The sequence below is a fragment of the Mus musculus genome, chromosome 10, assembly GCF_000001635.26.
Source record: "Mus musculus strain C57BL/6J chromosome 10, GRCm38.p6 C57BL/6J".
Lineage (NCBI taxonomy): Eukaryota > Metazoa > Chordata > Mammalia > Rodentia > Muridae > Mus > Mus musculus.
Genome location: NC_000076.6, coordinates 122,925,338 through 122,947,758, shown reverse-complemented (window position 1 = coordinate 122,947,758; position 22,421 = coordinate 122,925,338). Strand labels below are relative to the sequence as shown.

Below are 22,421 nucleotides of genomic sequence, written 5' to 3'. Positions count from 1 at the left end.
CAGGAGTGGGCAATTCATAACTTTTACCAGTTTTTAAAAATAATTGTTACATTTTATTATTTTGCCGTTGCTTATGTTTGTGTGTGTCCTCATGACATGTGTGTTATTTATGGGTGTGAATACAGACATTGATGTGTTACAAAGTAGGCTCGGGGGATGAGCTCTGATGTCAGTCATCACTTCCTATTTTGGGACAGGGTCTCTAGGTTTTCTGCTGTGCATGGCCACAAGTTTCTGGGGAGTCTCCTTGCTCTGCCTCCCACTTCTCGGCGTGCATACTGTGGTTACAGATGCTCACGCTACAGGGTGTTTCTATATGGATTTTGGGAAGTTGAATTCAAGTACTCATGCTTATGTGGATTTAACCTCATAGACCCATCTTTCCAGCCCTCATCCCACTCCTTCTGAGACAGGGTCTTGCTGTATAGTTGAGACTGGCCTAGGACCTGCAATTATCCTGTCTTAGCCTCCTAAGTACCAGAATTGGAAACAATCCACCACGCCCATTTTTTTTTTTAATTTGTAAACTAAACTCCTTCCGAAATATGTACATAAGGAAGAATGTATTCCAGAGTTCAATGCTATGTGTGTCTTTGGACATCCAATGGGGTCTTGGTTAAATACCCTTAGGAGATTAACATCGTGTTAATACTTTTTCGATTATCGTGGATCGATTAACTTCGTGGATCCTGAAACTGAACAGAAATGATGTCCTTAGATGTTTTACCCCACTTGTCAAAGTATCTTTATAAGATGGAACAGCTTACAAGTTAATTTTTTTGAATAGTTTTGTTTTTTTCAAGATTTATTTATTTATTATATGTAAGTACACTGTAGCTGTCTTCAGACACTCCAGAAGAGGGCGTCAGATCTTGTTACAGGTGGTTGTGAGCCACCATGTGGTTGCTGGGATTTGAACTCTGGACCTTCGGAAGAGCAGTCGGGTGCTCCTACCCACTGAGCCATCTCACCAGCCCACAAGTTATTTTTTTAAAGAGAGAGTTGTACATAGCTCAGGCTGGTCAGCTCCATCCTGGGCTGGGATACAGGCATGGACTCTTATGCCCAGCTTTATGTCTTCGTGAGCACTTGGGATGCTTTGATGATTAAGGGGAGTCTTAATTCTATCTCCAGGTAAGAATACCTCTTGGGAGCTCAGCCACAAACGAGACATCGATGTCTCAAGCCCTTCCCAAAGGGCCAACATGGAAGAGGGAGCAGAGAGATTGGAAGAAGCAGGAGTCAGGGAGGATTGGATCTAAACCGTTGCTTCTGGATGTGACCAGAAGCCTGCGTTCATAAGCTCACAGCAGCTGTGGCAGGAATAAGCCAGCAACATTCTAGCATAGAGGAGGAAGGGGTTTGCAAGGCCTGGACCTCTAACTAAGGAACTATGGATAGCTGATAGCTTCTGAGGGAGGAAGAGTCAGTTTTCCTTAAGGGTGTGGCCAATGGCAGATCAACTGTGCTCCAGTGGATGGCCCCACACCCGGGACTATATGAGCGGCACAAATCAGCTTTATAAAAGAAAATAAAAGAATAAAAGACACAGGGTTCTGTGTGGAGGTGGAGGAGAGTGGATATGTGGGAGGGGTTGGGGGAGGGGCTAAGGGGAAGGGTGGGAGAGTGAAAGATTAAAATCCATTGTATGGAATTCTCAAATAGGAAAAATGTTACTCTTAGGAATAGTTTTCCCCTCTAGAAACTTCTTGTGTGACTGTATATTCCATCCACAGCTGCTTCACTCGAGGCAGGGCTGGAATCTACGAGCCCTCACTACCATGTCTATGAAGAAGAATCTGACTTGAATTTGATTTTTGAGTCTGCACTCAACAAGTGATGACCACGTCGTAAATCACGATACTCTCATCATTCCGTGACTCACCAAGAAGAAACTGTACAACAAATTCAAAGACAAAAGACAAAAACAAACAAAACAACAACAACAAAAAACCCAAAACCATTTTGTTAAAGATTTCCTATATACATATTTATATATACATATATAGTATTTTATTTAAAATGCCATTGAGCATATACAGTTCTTGAGCTTTTTCCAGGGGACATTGCACCTAAATTTCAAAACACACAAAATATATCCCCTTTACTAAACAGGTTTTCATTTGGGGGTTTACAAAAGTCAATGTTTCACAATCACGAGGCATAAAGGTACGTGGTTCGAAAACCAATCTCCAGGCAGATTCTTCTCAGTTCACTATATATAGGGTAATTTTTGGAAACCCAGATCACCATATACATATTCTTACAATTGATCCTTAGTAGGCGCCTCCTGGGGTTTCCAAAGAAACAAAGAAAATTAGAGGCGAATCAGGAATGAAGAAGTAACGGCAGGACCCCCTAAACACGCACAAGATACTCATCTAATGAGAGAGAGGAGAGATGGAGGACCCAGGTTCTCCATCTTCAGCACACGACAACTGAACAGTATGTTTATAGCTTTATTCGGTCACCTCGTACCTGGTTGTTACATGAACAAAACTTCACCTAAGACATGGAAAAGAAATACCAAAGCTATTTACACAGATAACATTTTGAATTTGAAAGAGCAGTGGCAATCACATCTGACAGGGGCCACGAGGCTCAGAGAGGAAGTCAGGCTGCCCATGTAGCATCCTCTGAAAGTTCCAGTGCACACACACACACACTCACACACATGACGCCACATTGCCACATAGCACCCGAAGATTGCCCAGAGAGGTGGGCTGTGGTCTGCAGGCTGTAATACTTCTCTGTATTCATGAGCCCTGACATTCATAAGCTCCCAACACAAAATCCTGTCCTGTGGCTGAAGTCTGCCCTACGACTCTATTAGATCTGGTAGGGTCAGGCTGTTTGTTCCTTGCATAGACAATTTCATTGCTTTCTCCAGCTGCCCTGGAGGTACTGACTCACTGAAATTAGAATCTCATCACAGCATAACGTGCTCTGAAAGCATCAGAGATCTTGGCTCACTTAGGAAAAAGTAAAAACCTTCAAACAATTGCACACAACAGCATCCGCCACTTGCTCCCTCAAAAAAAAAAAAAAAAAAAAAAAAAAAAAAAGCAAACGGGCAGATGAGGAAAGGGCACGGGGGAGGGGGAGATGAGAACAAATCAGACACTTTCCCAAAAGGATTCCAAACTAGTGTCCTGGGAGTACTGGACTCCCTACCCAAATGGCCAAGGTCTCGAGTGAAATTTGGCTCCTGAGTCTCTAAGTATTCTTGATCATCAATATCCATCTAGGGGCATGATTTCCTTCAAGAAAGTGACTTTCAGGGGCGAGTGGTGGGAAGACATGACTGGCTTCATGTAGCCCCATGGAGGTAAGATGCTAAGAATTAAAAAAAAACTCAACATCCCAAATCTGTCAAAATCGAATACTGTGAAAACTAGCTGAAACACTAACTTCTTTGGCTTGTCCCAGTCAGACAGCTGCCTATTGGTCCAGCCTAACTGTCACCTTCCTTCCCAGCCACAAAGGGCAGTCACTGGGCATACACAACCCCAGCAGGTCCCTCCCGCACCTTTGTGTGGTGACTGTTGGTGTTAGAGGAACAAAGCTTTAGTTGTCACTTAGGAAGACGCTTCAGGGTTCACACTCTTCAGGGAAGTGCCAGGAGTCAGAAGAGCAGATGCAGGCTGAGCGAAGAAGAGATTTAGGGTTGAGTGAGCCTTTCATTAAAGGAAGTAGCCACACAACCCCCAAGACGCCCGTAAAGACTAGACTTGGAAATCAAACGCACTTCATCACTCAAGGCTTCCTCTGAGGCTATTAGGGCAAGCAAGTCCAGCTGGAAGTCAGACAGGCATGATTTCTAGACACACACCGAAATACATTTTGCAGAATTCTGAGTGTGTTGTTTCTTTGGCCTTCCCAGGAATTCTCCAAGGGCCAACTTGCTACACAGACCCATCCTATTCTGGGACAGGGTGACTTGGAGTCTGGGGTAACAATAAGGCCCACACAGAGTTAAACCCAAAGCACAGAGCAATATCAGTGCTGGGCAGATCTGCCATGGGCATTAACGAATCACTTTTCCACTTTTTGATTTATCCGATTCATTTGTAGTCTTCCCCCCCCCCCCTGCCCCCCAACACACACAGAGCTTTAGCTTGTGACTTAGATCTTTCCACCCAGCTTCTCATGAAGAGAACTCCTGGATTCCTTTCCAGCTAAGACCAGCAGGACTCCAGGTTTTAGGGTAATTGGAGTCTTTCAGATTTGGTTTGACAATGGAAGAATTGGGAGAATGTTGCCACTGGCACCTACAGGATATTTACACTCCAGTTCTGACTCTGGTGGCTTAAATATGATTGGAGAAGGTCAAGGTGAGACTCTGGGAGATCAGAAAAGCAAAAAATTCGAAAGGCATCGGGAACCTGGAAATGCTCCCCCAAGGAAGGCAGTTTGTGTCCTCCATAGAATTCAACACTTTCTCAAATTTCCCATTTGTGTGTGACTTTGAGAACTGGGCGATGGTGGGAAGACCACCATGCGACTGTAGCATGCTTGGACAGTTTTTTACAGCGTCATATTCTTCCCGGGAAGCAAATGGTTACCACAGAACACTCCCCACCAAGGCGTCTGGGGTGGTGAAGACTTCCTGAAGGAGAGGCATCCATGGTCAGATGCCCAGTCTTCCCGCCGCAGTGAGCTGGCACACTCGCACAGTGTGTCACCTGCCGGGCTGGACCCTGGCTCTAAACAGTGGGGTGACTTTGTTCCTGAGTAGGAAGGCACCAGACCTTTCCTAAGAAAATATCTACAATTCTAGGAATGTGGATGGCTTACCAGCCTGGAAGAAGTGCCCCTCCCTTCTCCCCTGGGAAGGAATTCTCGTAAACACAAGAGCTGGGATTGCATCTTGGGGGAAATGACACCATTGGTTCCTTCCTTGGGTTGGAAATGTCTGAATTATACCAAGTTGTCAGAAAGCCGATATCCTGGAAGACTACGGGAACAGGACTAAGCAACTGGATGCAGCTCTGAAGGCCCCTGGGCAGAGCAGCTGTGCAGTGATCTTTAAACTGGACTTTGCTGTTCTTCCCGGCAAGGAAGCAGTAGGTAGATACTATGCCCATGTGCCCATGTGCCCATGTGCGTGCCACTGAGGCATGCACACCAGTGGATGCATAGTAGGAAGGGGGTCTCAGCTCTTAAGTTTCTACACTGCGATTCCCTTGAGGAATGGGGGAACATCACAATGACCAACTGCAATTCAAATTCACTTTAATTCAAGTGTCATCCCAGATACCCTTGCACAAAGGTGACAGGAAGAGAGTAGTCACTGCTTAGCTGAGCTGTGACACTCAAACCTCCTGTGGTGTGGCCTGGAGAACAGCGACCAAGGAGCCTGAGCCCCACACTCTTCCCTAATGAAGCACGGTTAGCTGATGGGTACAAGAACTTGCTGAGCTACGGCACTGGATGCTGCTTCCTATGTGTCTCCAGGACACAGAAGGTGAGGGAGCACCACCCATTCCAGAAATAAAACCCAGCCTCTCACAGCTAAACCTCCAGATGGGACCTTAGAGATAGCACAGGAACTGTTGGTCCAATGAAACACCCACATTTTGAAGCAAACATATCTATTTGGGGAGAAAACACAACAAAGACAAACTGTCACCTGGGACATTGCTCTGGACAAAACTATAGGTGTGTATGGGGCACGGAACATGGGACTAGCCAGATGGGTCTAGTCTCTGATCTGGACACTGTCCAGTGGCAATTTGGAAAGTTCCATTGGAGGGGAATGAGAACGATAGGAGGAGTGTCCAAAAAAAAAAAAACAAGTCTCTGCCTCACACCACCATTACCACAAAAGACTTTAGAGAAACAGAGGGGGGCAGGAAAGAGGGGGAGGAATGAGACAGGACAGGCAGGATCCCTGAAATAACTGGAACGCACAATAAGATGGCTGCTCAGACATTCTGAGCCGTGGTCCTCAACTTTTCAATGTGGCTCTTCTCCCAGAGAGATGCTGGCAGCTTGTCGGGCTGAGGAGGGGCTTTCACCAGTTACACCTGAAATGGCTGTCCCTGCTGCTATTCTAGATAAAATAAATAAATGTATGCCTGTGCCCCAAATAGGCAATCGCTGCCTAGGAGCCCCTACCATAGAAACCAAGAGAAATATAACACTCAGTAGCAGGCTTTGTGTTTGGCTCTTATTCAGTGTCCAGACTTGTTACCAAAGAAGAAGTGGAAACCTAAGGGTCACCTGGAAGCAAAACCAGAGAGGCCTTTGGGCAGCAAACTCCCCATCTGGGCTGGGAAAAATATGCATCACCTGGAATCCAGCCCAGGCACTCCCCGGTCCCGCCCTGCTCGTAGGCACCCCAGTTTTCTTCCCTTCTGTCCTCCTAGTCCCCTGGGTCACTTTCATGACAGTTTGTTTCCGTGTATTAAAGGAATGACATATACAGAAATGTCATCTCCTGAGCCCAGTCGGTCATTCGATATCCGCCACCCTCGGTCCTTCAGGACGCCTCGGGCACGCATCACCAGGTCCTGAGCCGCCAGTGTGTATCTGTGCAAGAAAAAAGCAGAGAAAAGACCGTCAGAATAACAAAGGCAGGGACAAGGCCCAGAGAGGCCGGAAAGGAAGCATCACTATGGTCACACATTTTCCAATTACCCTTACAATTAACAACAACAACTACTACTACTACTACTAAAGCAAGAGCCATCTTCGTCTCAAATGTATGAGGCCTGTTGTATTTTTTGGGGTGGTGGATAAATGAGGTACCCCATTAAATGGCCTCCTACATCACCCACCACTCAGCCTCTCTAGATGTTATTTATCTCAATGGACCTAAAAGAATCCCGGTGTGGTGTTATCATATCTTAACAAAGAACCACACAGGCCCAGTCTTCTGTGACAAACAGTATTTGGCTAAATAAGTACACAAGGGAAAAACAAAACAAAAACAAACCGAACCGGAACTTCTGTCATCACAATATGCTTATTTTTAGGACGATATCTTCCTCTTGCATCAGCGTCGTGGTTTATTTTACATGAATGGTTCAGGTAGACCTTCTGGAAAACTAGGTTGGGACGTTTAAAGGAAAGTGTTAAGAAGACCACATGTGGTACAGGAAAATAACACGGGGTGGGCGGGTGGGCGTGATGGATAAGCCCTGCTGTGGCTGAGTTTCCCTATGGGCCTTTATTGGTGTTACGCGTTCCTGTGGTTCATGTAAGGACAGCGAGGCATCACTCCCACGGAGATTCACACTGTAAACTTGAAGAAAAGGGGTGATACTGGGCCGGCAGAAAGGCTACCATCTACAGAGGAAACTGCAACTTGAGGGGTGATTTGTGGGCACGGGCTTCTGTTAGCTGTGAGACATAGAAACGAAAAAGCCCTGGAAGGTCCCTCCTCAGCGATCAATCTGTGCAGCCTTAGCTAAGGGACTTCAAAGAAGTCCGGCGGGGCTGAACTTAGTGTGTGGTGGATTATTTTCTAAGCCTTTGCCAGGAACTAAGTGATTCATCTTTTCTTTCCTCTTTTCTTCTTCTTCTTCTTCTTCTTCTTCTTCTTCTTCTTCTTCTTCTTCTTCTTCTTCTTCTTCTTCTTCTTCTTCTTCTTCTTCTTCTTCTTCTTCTTCTTCTTCTTTTTTTCTTTCTGATTTCACATTCGCCAAATAACCTGATTATGATCTGTCCCCCTGTGAAGGCTTGCCTACCAGGAAAGAAAAGGCTACTATTTTATGCTTTATCAGCCAGCTATATTTCTCTGCATAAACGTCAGCTAGCATTCTAGTTTTGTAAGCTTGGTTAAGGTAAGCCCGGTTCTGACAATGAATCTGTTATTTGTATCTCGATGAAATCACGGTTGGAACCTAAACAGCTAAGACGCAGATTCTGATAAATCACCAGGAAAATGAATAATAAATGTCACCTCCTGGGTGAGGCCTCCGGGAAGCTTGGCAATGGGGCTTTCACGAGGCGCTTGTGCCCTTTCCCCTGCTCAGAGCACCTCAGCATTACCTTTGGACTCTCGGGACCGATGCTTTCCCATGTGCTCTCTAAACCTCCCAAGAATGTACAACGCTCAGTCTTCAGGCATTTGAAGAACAAGGACTGCAGACATTGCAAGCTGTACAGCTTCTAGGAGTTAAGTCTATGCCTATAGCCCAGGTGGCCAACACAGCGGGTTAGACAACACATTGTATTTAATACAAAATGAATATCTCCTTCCTGTTGCATGGGAGACTCGTGGGTAGAAAAAGACACCTTCTTTTTCTAACTCCACGGAGAGGATAGGATTATTGGCTTGATATAGAGTCCGTTATACCCGAGCAACCAGTAAGTCTCTTCCTGTGATCAAGAAGCAGAGAGCTACAGAGATGGCTCAGAGGGCAGCCAGGAGCACTTGTTGCTTTTGAGGGCTCGAGTTGAGTTCCCAGCACCCGCATGGAGGTTCACACCATCTCTAACTCCAGCTCCAGTGGGTCTGATGCTCTCTTTTGACATCCATGGACACCAAGCAGGCATGTGGTTCACAAACATTTACATAGGCAAAATGCCCATACACATACAAATAAAATAAATATTTAAAAAAAAAGATAGTAGCATCCTAGGAGGATTTAGACTGAAGAACTATGAATATATATGGGAATATATATGGATATATATGGGAATGTATATGAATTCATATATTCACATAAGTGGTGGCGCACACCTTTAACCTCAGCACTCGAGGCAGAGGCAGGTGGATCACTGAGTTCGAGGCCAGCCTGGTCTATAGAGTTAGTTCCAGGACAGCCAGGGCTACACAGAGAGACCCTATCACAAGAAAGGAAGAAAGAAGCTGCTGGCTCGGATCTTCCTTCATCACTGTTGAACACACCTTAAACCAGCCTGAGAGGAGAGGAGACATGGGCACGGTGAACTGGGAAAACATGGCGGACGAGAAAAGACAGATGCATATCTAAAAAGCCAGGAAATGAAGTTCTGACAAGCCCAGACATGGCTCGGAATGGCTGTCTGGTCACGAGGCAAACAGGTCTGGCAGTCCTGAGAAATGGCTGGGGACATGGACAGGATCAGTCAGAAGATCACAGAGGCAGGGAACAGCTCCATACTGCTCATGACCTTGGGTTTTTCACTGTTAGTTTGTGGGGACAGAGTCTTGCCCTAAAGGTCACAATTCTACTGCCGCAGCCTTAGAGATACCAGGATCAGCATGTAGCGTGCACCTTCACCTTCTCCACTGGCAGTTCTAGTATTTTTAAATGGTCATAGAGTTAGCTCTCTCTCTCTCTCTCTCTCTCTCTCTCTCTCTCTCTCTCTCTCTCTCTCTCTCTCATGTGTGTATGAGAGAGAGAACTTCATACATGTATAGATGAGAGCTTTGGCTTTTTAAAAGTGGAATGCTAGGCCACCTGGAGACAATGGGTCTGTCTTGGTCAGGGTTTCTATTCCTGCACAAACATCAGGACCAAGAAGCAGTTGGGAAGGAAAGGGTTTATTCAGCTTATACTTTCATACTGCTGTTGATCACCAAAGAAAGTCAGGACTGGAACTCAAACAGGTCAGGAAGCAGGGGCTGATGCAGAGACCATGGAGGGATGTTACTTACTGGCTTGCTCAGCTTGCTTTCTTATAGAACCCAAGACTACCAGCCACCCACAAGGGGCCCTCCCCCCTTGATCACTAATTGAGAAAGTGCCCCACAGATGGATCTCATGGAGACACTTCCCCAGCTAAAGCTCCTTTCTCAGTGATAACTCTAGCCTGTATCAAGTTGACACACAAAACCAGCCAGGACAGGGTCCTTATGAAACTTGAATCCTAAGGATCCCATCTCAGCGAGGTTTTACTTTTTAAATATAGTTGTCACTTACTGCACGATAAATTCCTTGATAATTGACATCTGTCTATTTTTCCCTAGGTTTTGATTACACACTAGCCTTCAACAACCACACCTCTCTCCAGCCCTTCTCTTGGGCTTTTCAGCTTAAACAGTCTCTAACCCAGGCTGAACTAGAACTGGAAGATGCCCTTAAACTTCTGATGCTCCTGCCTCTGCCTCCAGAGTCCTAGGATCCTGTGTGTCATCATGCCCAGTTTGATGTGGTCTTGGAGACAGAAGGCTGGGCTCTGTGTATGCTGGATCCAGATGCTAACTGAGCTACATCCCAGGTTCTGAGTTTCCGGATACAGAAGGCCACTCTTGTTCCTCCTTTTCATTTAAATCCCCGAAACAGGAAACCACAGCCCTCAATGCCACCTTCTCATCTTGGTGATACTCAGTTACAAAGCAGATAGGACTTCTAAGTCTCATCGTAAGTATATTATGCCTTTAATGGTACGTGGCTAGTTAAAAGAAAATCCCACCTTAGTCATTAGAGCTTCAATTATTATAAAATGGAGTGTATAAGCCTTTACTCTCACCGACAGACAGACATACACACACAGACACACACATATACACAGACAGACAGACAGACAGACAGACAGACACACACACACACACACACACACATAGGCAAAATGCCCATACACATACAAATAAAATAAATATTTAAAAAAAAAGATAGTAGCATCCTAGGAGGATTTAGACTGAAGAACTATGAATATATATGGGAATATATATGGATATATATGGGAATGTATATGAATTCATATATTCACATAAGTGGTGGCGCACACCTTTAACCTCAGCACTCGAGGCAGAGGCAGGTGGATCACTGAGTTCGAGGCCAGCCTGGTCTATAGAGTTAGTTCCAGGACAGCCAGGGCTACACAGAGAGACCCTATCACAAGAAAGGAAGAAAGAAGCTGCTGGCTCGGATCTTCCTTCATCACTGTTGAACACACCTTAAACCAGCCTGAGAGGAGAGGAGACATGGGCACGGTGAACTGGGAAAACATGGCGGACGAGAAAAGACAGATGCATATCTAAAAAGCCAGGAAATGAAGTTCTGACAAGCCCAGACATGGCTCGGAATGGCTGTCTGGTCACGAGGCAAACAGGTCTGGCAGTCCTGAGAAATGGCTGGGGACATGGACAGGATCAGTCAGAAGATCACAGAGGCAGGGAACAGCTCCATACTGCTCATGACCTTGGGTTTTTCACTGTTAGTTTGTGGGGACAGAGTCTTGCCCTAAAGGTCACAATTCTACTGCCGCAGCCTTAGAGATACCAGGATCAGCATGTAGCGTGCACCTTCACCTTCTCCACTGGCAGTTCTAGTATTTTTAAATGGTCATAGAGTTAGCTCTCTCTCTCTCTCTCTCTCTCTCTCTCTCTCTCTCTCTCTCTCTCTCTCTCTCTCATGTGTGTATGAGAGAGAGAACTTCATACATGTATAGATGAGAGCTTTGGCTTTTTAAAAGTGGAATGCTAGGCCACCTGGAGACAATGGGTCTGTCTTGGTCAGGGTTTCTATTCCTGCACAAACATCAGGACCAAGAAGCAGTTGGGAAGGAAAGGGTTTATTCAGCTTATACTTTCATACTGCTGTTGATCACCAAAGAAAGTCAGGACTGGAACTCAAACAGGTCAGGAAGCAGGGGCTGATGCAGAGACCATGGAGGGATGTTACTTACTGGCTTGCTCAGCTTGCTTTCTTATAGAACCCAAGACTACCAGCCACCCACAAGGGGCCCTCCCCCCTTGATCACTAATTGAGAAAGTGCCCCACAGATGGATCTCATGGAGACACTTCCCCAGCTAAAGCTCCTTTCTCAGTGATAACTCTAGCCTGTATCAAGTTGACACACAAAACCAGCCAGGACAGGGTCCTTATGAAACTTGAATCCTAAGGATCCCATCTCAGCGAGGTTTTACTTTTTAAATATAGTTGTCACTTACTGCACGATAAATTCCTTGATAATTGACATCTGTCTATTTTTCCCTAGGTTTTGATTACACACTAGCCTTCAACAACCACACCTCTCTCCAGCCCTTCTCTTGGGCTTTTCAGCTTAAACAGTCTCTAACCCAGGCTGAACTAGAACTGGAAGATGCCCTTAAACTTCTGATGCTCCTGCCTCTGCCTCCAGAGTCCTAGGATCCTGTGTGTCATCATGCCCAGTTTGATGTGGTCTTGGAGACAGAAGGCTGGGCTCTGTGTATGCTGGATCCAGATGCTAACTGAGCTACATCCCAGGTTCTGAGTTTCCGGATACAGAAGGCCACTCTTGTTCCTCCTTTTCATTTAAATCCCCGAAACAGGAAACCACAGCCCTCAATGCCACCTTCTCATCTTGGTGATACTCAGTTACAAAGCAGATAGGACTTCTAAGTCTCATCGTAAGTATATTATGCCTTTAATGGTACGTGGCTAGTTAAAAGAAAATCCCACCTTAGTCATTAGAGCTTCAATTATTATAAAATGGAGTGTATAAGCCTTTACTCTCACCGACAGACAGACATACACACACAGACACACACATATACACAGACAGACAGACAGACAGACAGACAGACACACACACACACACACACACACACACACACACACACATTCTGTGCTTTGTACCTGTTTTCTTCCTTTTCCTCACGTGGAGAGCCTGCTAGAACATTTCACCCCACCCTTGCCCCACACATACACGTGACTTGGGAGCCACTATTATTTTTGTTCACTGGGCAATTATACTCAATTTTCAATATACAGTCGACTATTTCTGCCGTATTCCTAAAAGCTAAAATGACTTTAAATAACCTTCCCTCACCATCTGCATAACAGTGTAATATTTTAGCTTGCTTTAGGTTTAAGCCTCTACTAGTCACTATTCTCATGTATTATTTGGGTGTGTTAGGTGAACCAACACGTGTGCAAACTTCCTTGCTTCTCTCAGTCCACTCCTCACTCTGGATTTTGTTTCCTGCTAGACAAATACATCAAGGTAAGTCCTTTAGCAGTCACCTTATATCATCGTTGGACAATGAAAACCTCGATTTAACTTAGAGTAAGAATTTTACAAGGTGCAGTACTGGAGACTGTTATTTTGTTGTGTTTTTAGATTAATTTTTTTTTAAACTGTATGTATACTGTGTGTGTAGTACATGCTTGCGTGCACACACACACATGTGCATGCTTGCATGCATGCACACACGTGTGCAAGAGTGCTGGAAAGGGTGTTGAACTCCCTGCAGCTGGAGATAACATGTTTATAGGTCACCTGACATGGTTCTATGAACCAAGTCTGGTCCTCTGCATAGCACTTTTTTTTTTATGAGTTAGTATTAATCTATCTATTTAGATGTATACGTGCATGCTGTCATACGCACACGGAGGCCAGGGAACAACTTCAAGGAGTCTGTTTCATCCTTCTGCCACGTGGGTTCCGGGGATCTAACTCAGTGGTTCAGGCTTGGTGGCAAGTATCCTTACAGGGTGAGCCATTTCCAGCCCTGAGGTTTTTATACAGTTCCTTACCATCCTACCTTGCGGACGTCCCTGTGCGATGCCCTTTCTCTGATTGCTCCCTTAGACGACTGCTGCACAATCCATTCGGTGAACTGCTTCATTATATCGAGTTCTCTGTCTCAGATGTCTCCGGTTCTTTTCCGGATCTGCCTCATGATTCTATACCCATATGTTCAGCTCATTCCGAACTGTCCTGTTACATCCAGGTTTCCCCTGGGGTGGAGAGGATGAGAGGGAGCTCCGCCGTGTCTTCCTGCCTTTTCTCCACGTGTGTTTTTAAGGTAAGATAACAACTGGAAGCAGTTGTCGACCATATGCCACGAGGTATCCAGATTTAAAACAATCCTCAGTATGGGTGTATGTGGTGGGGTGGGTTGCTATGGAGTCTTCCCAGTGCTGCCCATATTTTATGTTAGGATCCCTGTCATGGTAGTATGAAGGTTAATGTCACATCTGTCCTGTGTGCTAGGGACAACTAGCCCTTTCCTCCTTAATCCAGAGCTTCGATTTTATGAAGTATTCGCCCTGAGTCCCCTAGTACTCCTGGGAAAGAACAACCTCTAACCTGAGGGAGAAACTTGGGGACCATCGCAGGACTTCTGGTCCTACACTGTTCTGAGGATCTGAGATGCGGCACGCGCCTCCTCTGCGCAGCACCCACGGTGCTGTGATATCACTGTGATATCTGATCCTCCCATCATCAGCCCTCTGTAGCACGCTGCATTTCGCAAGTGAGATCTGAACTGGAGCGCTCTGGACAGCTTCCTGGCATGCCTCCTTATGGGATGGCAAACCCTAGTTGGAATGAAAGCCAGCTGAGTGGCCCTTGTCAGGAAGCTTTCCTCAGGAAGCGAACTCTGCTGTCACAGAAGTTTGGTTCTAGCCCCTGCAAGTGGGTCAAGCTGGTGGACACCTCAATATCCCCCACATTCAAAATTCAGTTCACTCCAAGTGTGGAATCTGTGTCAAGGCTGCTTTTCATGAAGACTGGCATACAAAGCAATCCCCCCTCCAGAGGAAGAGCCTCTCCTTGCTCTCCGTTTGTTTGTTTGTTTTTTTTTTCCCCTAAGGTCTCCCTTATCAGAGTTACCAGCAACTTCTTGTGGCCATGAAACAGGAAGGCGCTAAGATACCGAGACTGAACTTGAGGACATCTTCGTACCACAGACTGAAGAGCATGGCCCAAACATGAAACAAATACAAAACACACAGCCCCATAGCAAAGGACAGGGTGTAGCTAAAGACCAGACGGAGGTGTGTTGTGGACCCCTAGATCATGGACATGGAGCAGGCTGAGGTGGCTGGCAGTTCTGGAAGCTGGATGTAGAATCGCTGCAATGCCTTCCTCACCAATGCCTGCCCAGGCAGCATTAGAAAACTATGCTCTTTGGAAAGTGCTCTTTCTCTCCAAAGCAAGCGACTTCCAGGGAGATGATGTGAATTTTAAGACTATTTTCCTTCCCTGCCTGAAGCTCTCAATATTGATTGGCAAAGTTCTGCGGGAAGAAATGACTGCCAAGGAAAAATAGGGCTTTTAAAAATCCAGAGGGCTCCACTCTGAAGCGGGAGAGGGGCGGGCCATCGGAGGAAGGTCAGCGGGGGTGGCAGAGAAAACAGAGAAGGAGAGGGGGCTGAAGCTATGGGAAGGCGAAGCTCTTTCTAAACCACTGAGGTAGGGCCTTACACCTGAACGGTCTCTGCTGTGTGGTGGCTCTTGCTTCTGTCACCTCTGAAGTGATTCAGACAAGGGGCTCAATGGCTATGCCCCACCCCCACCCCCGAGACTACATCTCTGCTTTCACACCAACTAGATGGATGGTTCTGGAAAAATCCCTTAGCTTATAGGACCCCTCTTTTCCTTGCCTGAGAGCCTGGTGTGCTAACACTGTAAATCTCCAGGTTTCTCCAGAGATTAAGATCGTCTCTTACAAACATTCAATATGGCAGCCCGAGCACACACATGGCCGGAGATCAAGAAGTGTTAACAGTCATCCCCTTCACCAGACTTCAAATGTCCTCTTCCCACAGGCAAGTCCTTTACCTCTTACACAGGCGGTTTCCCACGAGACCACCTTGGCATCAGCATGGGACTGTCAAAAATAAGTCAACCCCAGGCCTCAGCTAGCCATCCCCACGGTCATTAAAAGCTACGGCTGGGTGGGAACCTCCACCAGCCCTGTGGATCCTGCAGAAAAGGTCCCCTGAGAGGGAGGGGAGATGGGGAAGAAATGGGGGATTAATGGGTTCCAAACATTAGCATATAAAAGGCAACCTCCATCTGCTGGCTGGTACCCTTCGGTTGTTACAATGTGACAGAGGAGGAGCAACCCCCTCTGCATTCTAAGCAGCTCTCTGAGATTTAAGAGGGAGGAAAAGCGCCCCAGCTTTGGGACTTCCCAGGGAATCTATGGTGATGAGCCTCGTGCCCTGGCTAGGCTTGGAGGTGGCCTTTGTTGTGCTTAGAAAGTAGTTATTTGTTTTGAGAGGAGGCACATCCATTAGGTGAACCCATGGTTCACCCTTCAGACCAAAACTTGAAGCTACTCATGGGTTCTGACACCAGCTTAGGGTACAACGGACCTGCTTAGGCCAAGAAGCCTAAGGTACCAGAGCGAGGCTTCAGGGTGGAGAGGGCACCTCGCCCCGTGGGAAGGGTTAGAATCCCCTGCCCCTGCTATCCATTGCCAGGATTTTTCTACCTCTCAGTACCCTGGCAGTGCCAGGGCTCCCTGGTTTCTTCAGTGGTGAATGTTTATTTTAGTTCAAATCCCAAACAGCAACATTTCAATCCAAGGAAGAATAATAACCCGTCCTCCCTGGCAAGGTCTTTGAAATTCCCTGAGGTGGCCACACATCTAAGTGCTTACACAGCTCTGCTTCGCCAGCCCCAGTAACCAGAGAGAGGCTGTGCGGGCCGGCCGAGGAGGCAGCTGCAGCCAGGATCTCAGGCTGACTTCCAGATTCCCACGGATCCGAATATGCTAAGCAGCATACAAGGAACTCGGATGCAGATTTGTATCTAGTCTACAAACACCAGATCAAACACTCAGGGATTTGTTCTGAAAACCTGCAAGTGATAAGGAGGGGGTGGGGGAGGAGGGGAGGAACACTTCCTTTTTGCGTGTGAGGCATGGTTTCTGGAGAGCATATGGTGCTGCTGAGAAATGACTTCAACCAACTTACAGAAAGATTTCCCCTCCCAGGAGAAAGAAAGAGAGAGGAGAGAGGAGAGATGAGAGAGGAGAGAGAGGAAGGAAGGAAGGGAGAGAGAGAGGAAGGAAGGGAGAGAGGGGGGGAAGGAAGGGAGAGAGAGAAAGAACGAGAGGAAGAAAGAAAGAAAACCTTAAATACTTTGTCTTTTGCCAAAATAAATTAGGTATTACCAGGGTAATACAAACTGGCATTAATGGCTCTATTAAGGCTGCAGTATACTGATAGCTTTGTTTGTTTGTTTGTTTTTACCTTTAACCTTCCCTTTCCAGGCAGAAGGGTAGAAAACCCTTACCATCAAAAAGGTATCTCCCACTTGTGGGAGAGAGAGTTTGGTACACCGGAACTTTAAGACTCCATCCAACTCTTGACCGGGCTGGGCAGGTAGCTCCATGTGTTAGCATGTGCCAGGTCTTGTTTGTGTCTGCAGAGAGTGTACATACTGTCCTTGTGTCATGGCAGGGGCAACAGGGAGCTGTTAGGTGCAAGGTAGAAAAACCAGGGTTTCTACAGATGGGTTTGAGAAATAATGAGGAGAGCAAAGACCCTGAAAAGCTTGGATTCAGTATCTGGAGGTGGGTTCTGGTTTCTCTCGCCTCTGCCTGCCGCTTTTAGAAGTAGTAACAATCTATTCCCTTCTGACAAAATGTAACCTTCTTCACGGATGGTTCAGACACTGGCTCCCACTTTGTCTATTTCCCTGGTGGGGAGGGAGGCCCACCACTAAACCTCCAGCTTAGAGCTGATGGTCAGTTCCACGTGTTTTACCTTAACCTCTGAATCACACAGTCTTTAAGTTGTAAAAGAGAACCTGGCCAGAGATACAGAGCAAACTCCGTGACCTCTGATAACCTCCCTCTAGAACGTTAGTGTGATGTGTTCCCTCTGAACAGTTCATCTGGTGACCCTATAGAGGAGTCACTTCCAGCTCCCCTCCCCCTTGCACTCTGACTTTGGCTCCCCTACAAAGCTGCCTTTTAATTTCCTGATTCCTTTGAGGAGACAGTTCAAAAAGAGGGAAAGCTGGGGCTTATCAGATCACAGGGGCGTTTGTACCCACTCCGTGCCTGAGAGGAAGGCATGAGGGTCAGGGGTATGCTGACTGGTGTTATGCTAAACCCTATGTCCCTCAGAAGTGGAGGGGGTGCTATTTTACATTCCTCTTTGGGGGGGATGTTATCCAGGGAAGACAAGGCTGGCAATTTGTTAAGAACGACTGTCATTCGGAAACAAAAGAAAAATAACAAGAAAACCCACACACAACACAATCATACACCTAGCCATCCAGAAACCACAAGTCCTTGTGTGTCACTGGTCAACCTAGGCCCTGCTCCTTTCTATTGGTTTCCTCTCCAAGGAGCTCTGGGGCAACCTGGCTCATATCTCAGGGGGAGAGAGAAACTGTTAGTCGCAGACACATGCTCTTTTTGTTGCCTTGCTTCCTCTTTGGTCCCTGAGGTTTCCCACTCTTGGAATGTATCTTCTTTTTTCCCCATTTTGAGTCAAACAATAGGCCAGCCCCATTTAGTCAGCCCCCTCCCCCAAGCTTGGGGCACAGCCACTGGTCACGTCTCCAAAGACATGATTCCATAGGCAAACCCAGGGGTTCTACACTGACAGAGAAAGAGATGCAAAGGTTAACAGAGCCTCTGGAATCACAGCCTTTTCCTCATTTCAGAACTCTGACTGGAGCTGAGACCTTTTGGGGTGACTTCCTCTGCCGGTTCCATCTCTCTGCACAGAAGAGCTCCCAGCCATAAGTGAGCCTGAGTGCTCAGTGTCCATGGGCCTCTCAAGGAGGCAGGGCAAGGCTCCTGCCAAATTATACAGCTTATGTGCAACAATGCCACACACATGAAAGAGAAGAAAATGCCATCTTACAGAATTCCAGAGCTGGAAACAAATTAAGTCTCCCTGATCGCCCAACTCGGTTTCCATTACGAGGGCACACACAGGGTGGAGGAGCAACCTGAGTACAGTTACTCAACAACTATATATACATATACACATACACATACACATACACACACACACACACACACACACACACACACACACACATATATATACATACATACATACATACATATATATATATATATATATATATATATATATATATATATATATATATGAATGGCTCATTACACAGGATCTGTTCCATTACCACAGGCCCCCCCTTCTTACACAGCACATGTGTCATCGTAAATGCTGTGAATTCAGAAGGCTCAGAGGATGACTGGGCTCTCACACCTTGTTTGATGGCATTCCCAGGCTGGTGCAACCAGCTGCACTGCCTGCTGGGCTCCTCCCCCATCTCCACTTTGCCACTATGATGCCTGTCTGAGGCTGATTTAATTTTTGAGGTTTTAAACATCCATTGTAGCTGGCGTGATGGCGTACGCCTTTAATCCCAGCACTTGGGAGGCAGAGGCAGGCGGATTTCTGAGTTTGAAGCCAGCCTGGTCTACAAAGTGAGTGCAATGACAGCCAGGGCTACACAGAGAAACCCTGTCTCTAAAAACAAACAAACAAACAAACAAACAATCCATTGTACCAGGCTACATTCTCCCTGGTAATTTCTAGAAGCTTCCGTAACCCCATCTGGACCTCAGACTGTAAGAGGAACAGAGAAGAGTCTGATGTATCTCACAGATTCTTTTCCAGCATCTGGCAGGCCTTGGCTCACACAATAAACACCTCAGAGTATTTGCCAGATGAACGACTCCAAATGGTAACCGCTTCATAAAGTGGAACTCCCCCCCTTGACCCACTCATCTCCTACATTCTGTTATAAAAACCAACTAGAATCTTTCTTATCTATAGCCCAAAAGTTTCTCTCTTATTTGTTTTTTCTTACTTATTTGATAGCCCAGGCTGGCCTCACACTCGGTGCTCACCTTCCTGACTACACACTTAAGAGTTAGGAAAACAGGTATATACCCTCACACCCGGATTATGGGGTGCTGAGGATGGAACCCAGGGCTTTATGCATGCTACGCAGCACTCAAACTAGCCACACACACCCCTCCAGCTCTGACAGCCTCTCTCTTCTTGAAAACTTTGTCTCCTTCACATCCTCCTGGACTACTCCTGCCCTGGCCATTCTCTTTGAGAGGCAAACTAAAAACCAAACCAAACCAGACTAGACCAGGCCAGACCAAACCAAACCAGACCATTTTTAATTGCTGTCCCTGGAAGTTCTCCTGAACCTTAGGCGACCACTCTGACTGGCCACACACACGCACTCTGTAGGTTTTAACTTCATGGTGGGTGAGCACATGCCACGGAGAGAGACGGGCTGGTAAATAAACCCAGAGGCAGGAGAAATGTAAAAGGCATGAAGTGCATTGTAACTCCTAACGGGCAGCTGGCTTTCTAAAACTCATCAGAGCGCAAACGGACATGCTAACAGGGAGGGTGCAGAAGTGGATGGAAGCTATATAGATGGAGAAGAGCAAGAGCATACTGAAGGCCAACGGGAGGAATTGATAACAACAGTACCATCAAAACCTACACACCTGAGCACACTCATTCTAAAGAATTCTAGAAGGGAAGAGAGAACTTAGCTTTACAGTTTTCCTGAAAGCATTTTTTTTTCTGTTATGAGGCACATAATGTTGTACCATCATACACTTTTCTCCATACACACAGACAAACACCCACACGTTCCTGTAGGTGAATCTGTGTATACGTTCATATACATATGAAAGCCAGGTGCTAACCTCAGGGGACTATGGTGTCTTTCTTCAGGCGCTAACCACCTTGGGTTTTAGAGACAGAACTTCTCATGTATTGTCTGGAAGCACTACAATTAGGCGATGCTGGCTGGCCTGTAAGCTTCGAAGATCTGCCTGTCTCTGACTCCTCACTGGGTACTGGGGATTGAACCTGGGGCTTTGTATGCGGCAGGCAAACATTCTATTAACTAGTTATGCCCCCGCTCCCCCCCCACCCCCCCGCAGAGGTATATACCACCATACTTGTTTTATTTGTTTTTATTTTTATAAAGGGGGTTTGGTCCTCACGGTTTTCACGGAAAACACTCTATTAACTGAACCATCTCCCTAGCCCCAGTGCATACTTCTCTTGGGGCTGCAACATACAAAGCGCTTTGCCTTGTATCTAATGTGAGGCTAGCACGATTGGATCTCCACTTTCACATATAAGGGACAGAGTATAGGGGAATATATTTCCATGGGTCATAGGGACATAAGGAAAAGCTAAAACTTGAACTCAGGAAGTGTAGGGACAAAGGAATGCATTTAATATTTGTAGCTTTAAAGTAACACAGACTATGTGCCATCTACTCAAAGGAACAGAATATGACAGTCAATATCTTAGGAGCCCCATGGGCTCTTTCTCAATGATATATTTCTTATATTTTTTGCCAATTCTCCTCTCAAGGTAGTCACAGTCCTGAATTTTTGGCAATTCCTTTGCCTTTTTTCAGGTCTGAGTTTTAACACCTATCTAAACAGTTTTTATTTTATGTAAGCAGAATTATACTCTTACCATATACGTCTTATTAAACAGCATCAAGTTTTTGAGGTCTTTTCCTGTTAATCAGCAGCAGCTTGGGTTTGTTCCTGTTGGGGGCTACACACTAGCTTTTGTTTTTATGTCGCCAAGGATAACCTTGGACATCTCTTCCTCCTGTATCTATCCCCCAGTGCTGAGCTCACAGGCTTGCACCAACACCCCATGCTCCTCTGGAGAATAGTCAGGGTTTCGTGCATGCCGGGCAACTTGCTATATCCCCAGCTTGTGTGCTTTGTTGCTCTGTGAGAGTCCTTTGTACAGAATGGATAAAACTCCCTCTTCAGCTAGACACAAGGCAAACATCTTCTTCCTTTGGCATTATCATTTGGCTAGTTTTGACTTTTGAAGAACCAAAATTTATGATTGTTAATGTAATAACGTTGACCTTAAAAAAGGACTCTTTTTAAAATTTATGTATACAAGTGTGTATATGTCCTGTGTGTGCACCTGCCCTCAGAGGGCAGAAGACTTTGGAGGGCAAAAAAGGAACACTGGATTTCCCTGGAGCTGAGTTATGTAGGTGACTATGAATCACCAATGTAGGTGCTGGGAACTGAACTTGGGTCTTCTGGAAGGGCAGCAGATGCTTCTATGTGCTGAGCCATCTCTCCAGCCCCTTATCTGTCATATGTATGTATATATAATATGAGTATACCATATAATATTCCATAGTTGTCTTCAGACACACCAGAAGAGGGCATGGGATTCCATTACAGTGGTTGTGAGCCACCATGTGGCTGTTGGGAATCAAACTCAGGAGCTCTGGGAGAGCAAGGAATGCTCTTAATCACTGAGCCATCTCTCCAGCTCCCCCTTATCTATCTTAAAAGGAAAAAGAAAGAAAGAAAGAAAAACAAAACAAAAACACAATAAAAACCCATTTGTGCTTTTTAAGAAATTCTTCCCAACTTCAAGGTCATAGGATAATCTCTTATGTTGTCTTCTAAAATTTTTTTATTTATTTTTTGCATTTTAGTATTAAGTCTTTCTTTACCTGGGGTTTACTCCTGTCTTATTTTTTGAGGTAAGAGGCGATTTTTATTTTCCATATTGCTTTAATTTGGCTTAGCTTTGTCTTACTCTGTACAGCCTAAATAAATAATTGTTAAAATATGTCTGCAATTTTGTTTCCCTACATTTGCCTTCGAATTGGCTTGTCAAGTTCCATTTCGAAAAACCTCCTGGGCTGGAGAGATGGCTCAGTGGTTTAGGAGGACCTGCTGCTCTTACAGAGAATGGAGCTTGATTGCCATCGCCCGCAGGGCAGCCCGCCCGCTG

General features: G+C 45.9%; 1 protein-coding gene across 3 annotated transcripts in view; it reads right to left on the bottom strand.

Annotated features, from left to right (window-relative positions):
• Positions 1-1,963: 1,963 nt before the first annotated feature.
• Positions 1,964-22,421, bottom strand: part of Ppm1h (protein phosphatase 1H (PP2C domain containing)) — a 268,368-nt gene continuing 247,910 nt past the window's right edge. For 2 of the 3 annotated variants that reach the window (XM_030245116.1, XM_006513742.4), the window contains one exon: positions 1,996-6,534. In XM_030245116.1, the coding sequence (XP_030100976.1) occupies positions 6,387-6,534 (148 nt within the window). In that variant the 3' untranslated portion in view covers positions 1,996-6,386. Of the gene's footprint in view, positions 6,535-22,421 lie in introns of all 3 variants that reach the window. The other variant, NM_001110218.1, reaches the window with a different exon arrangement.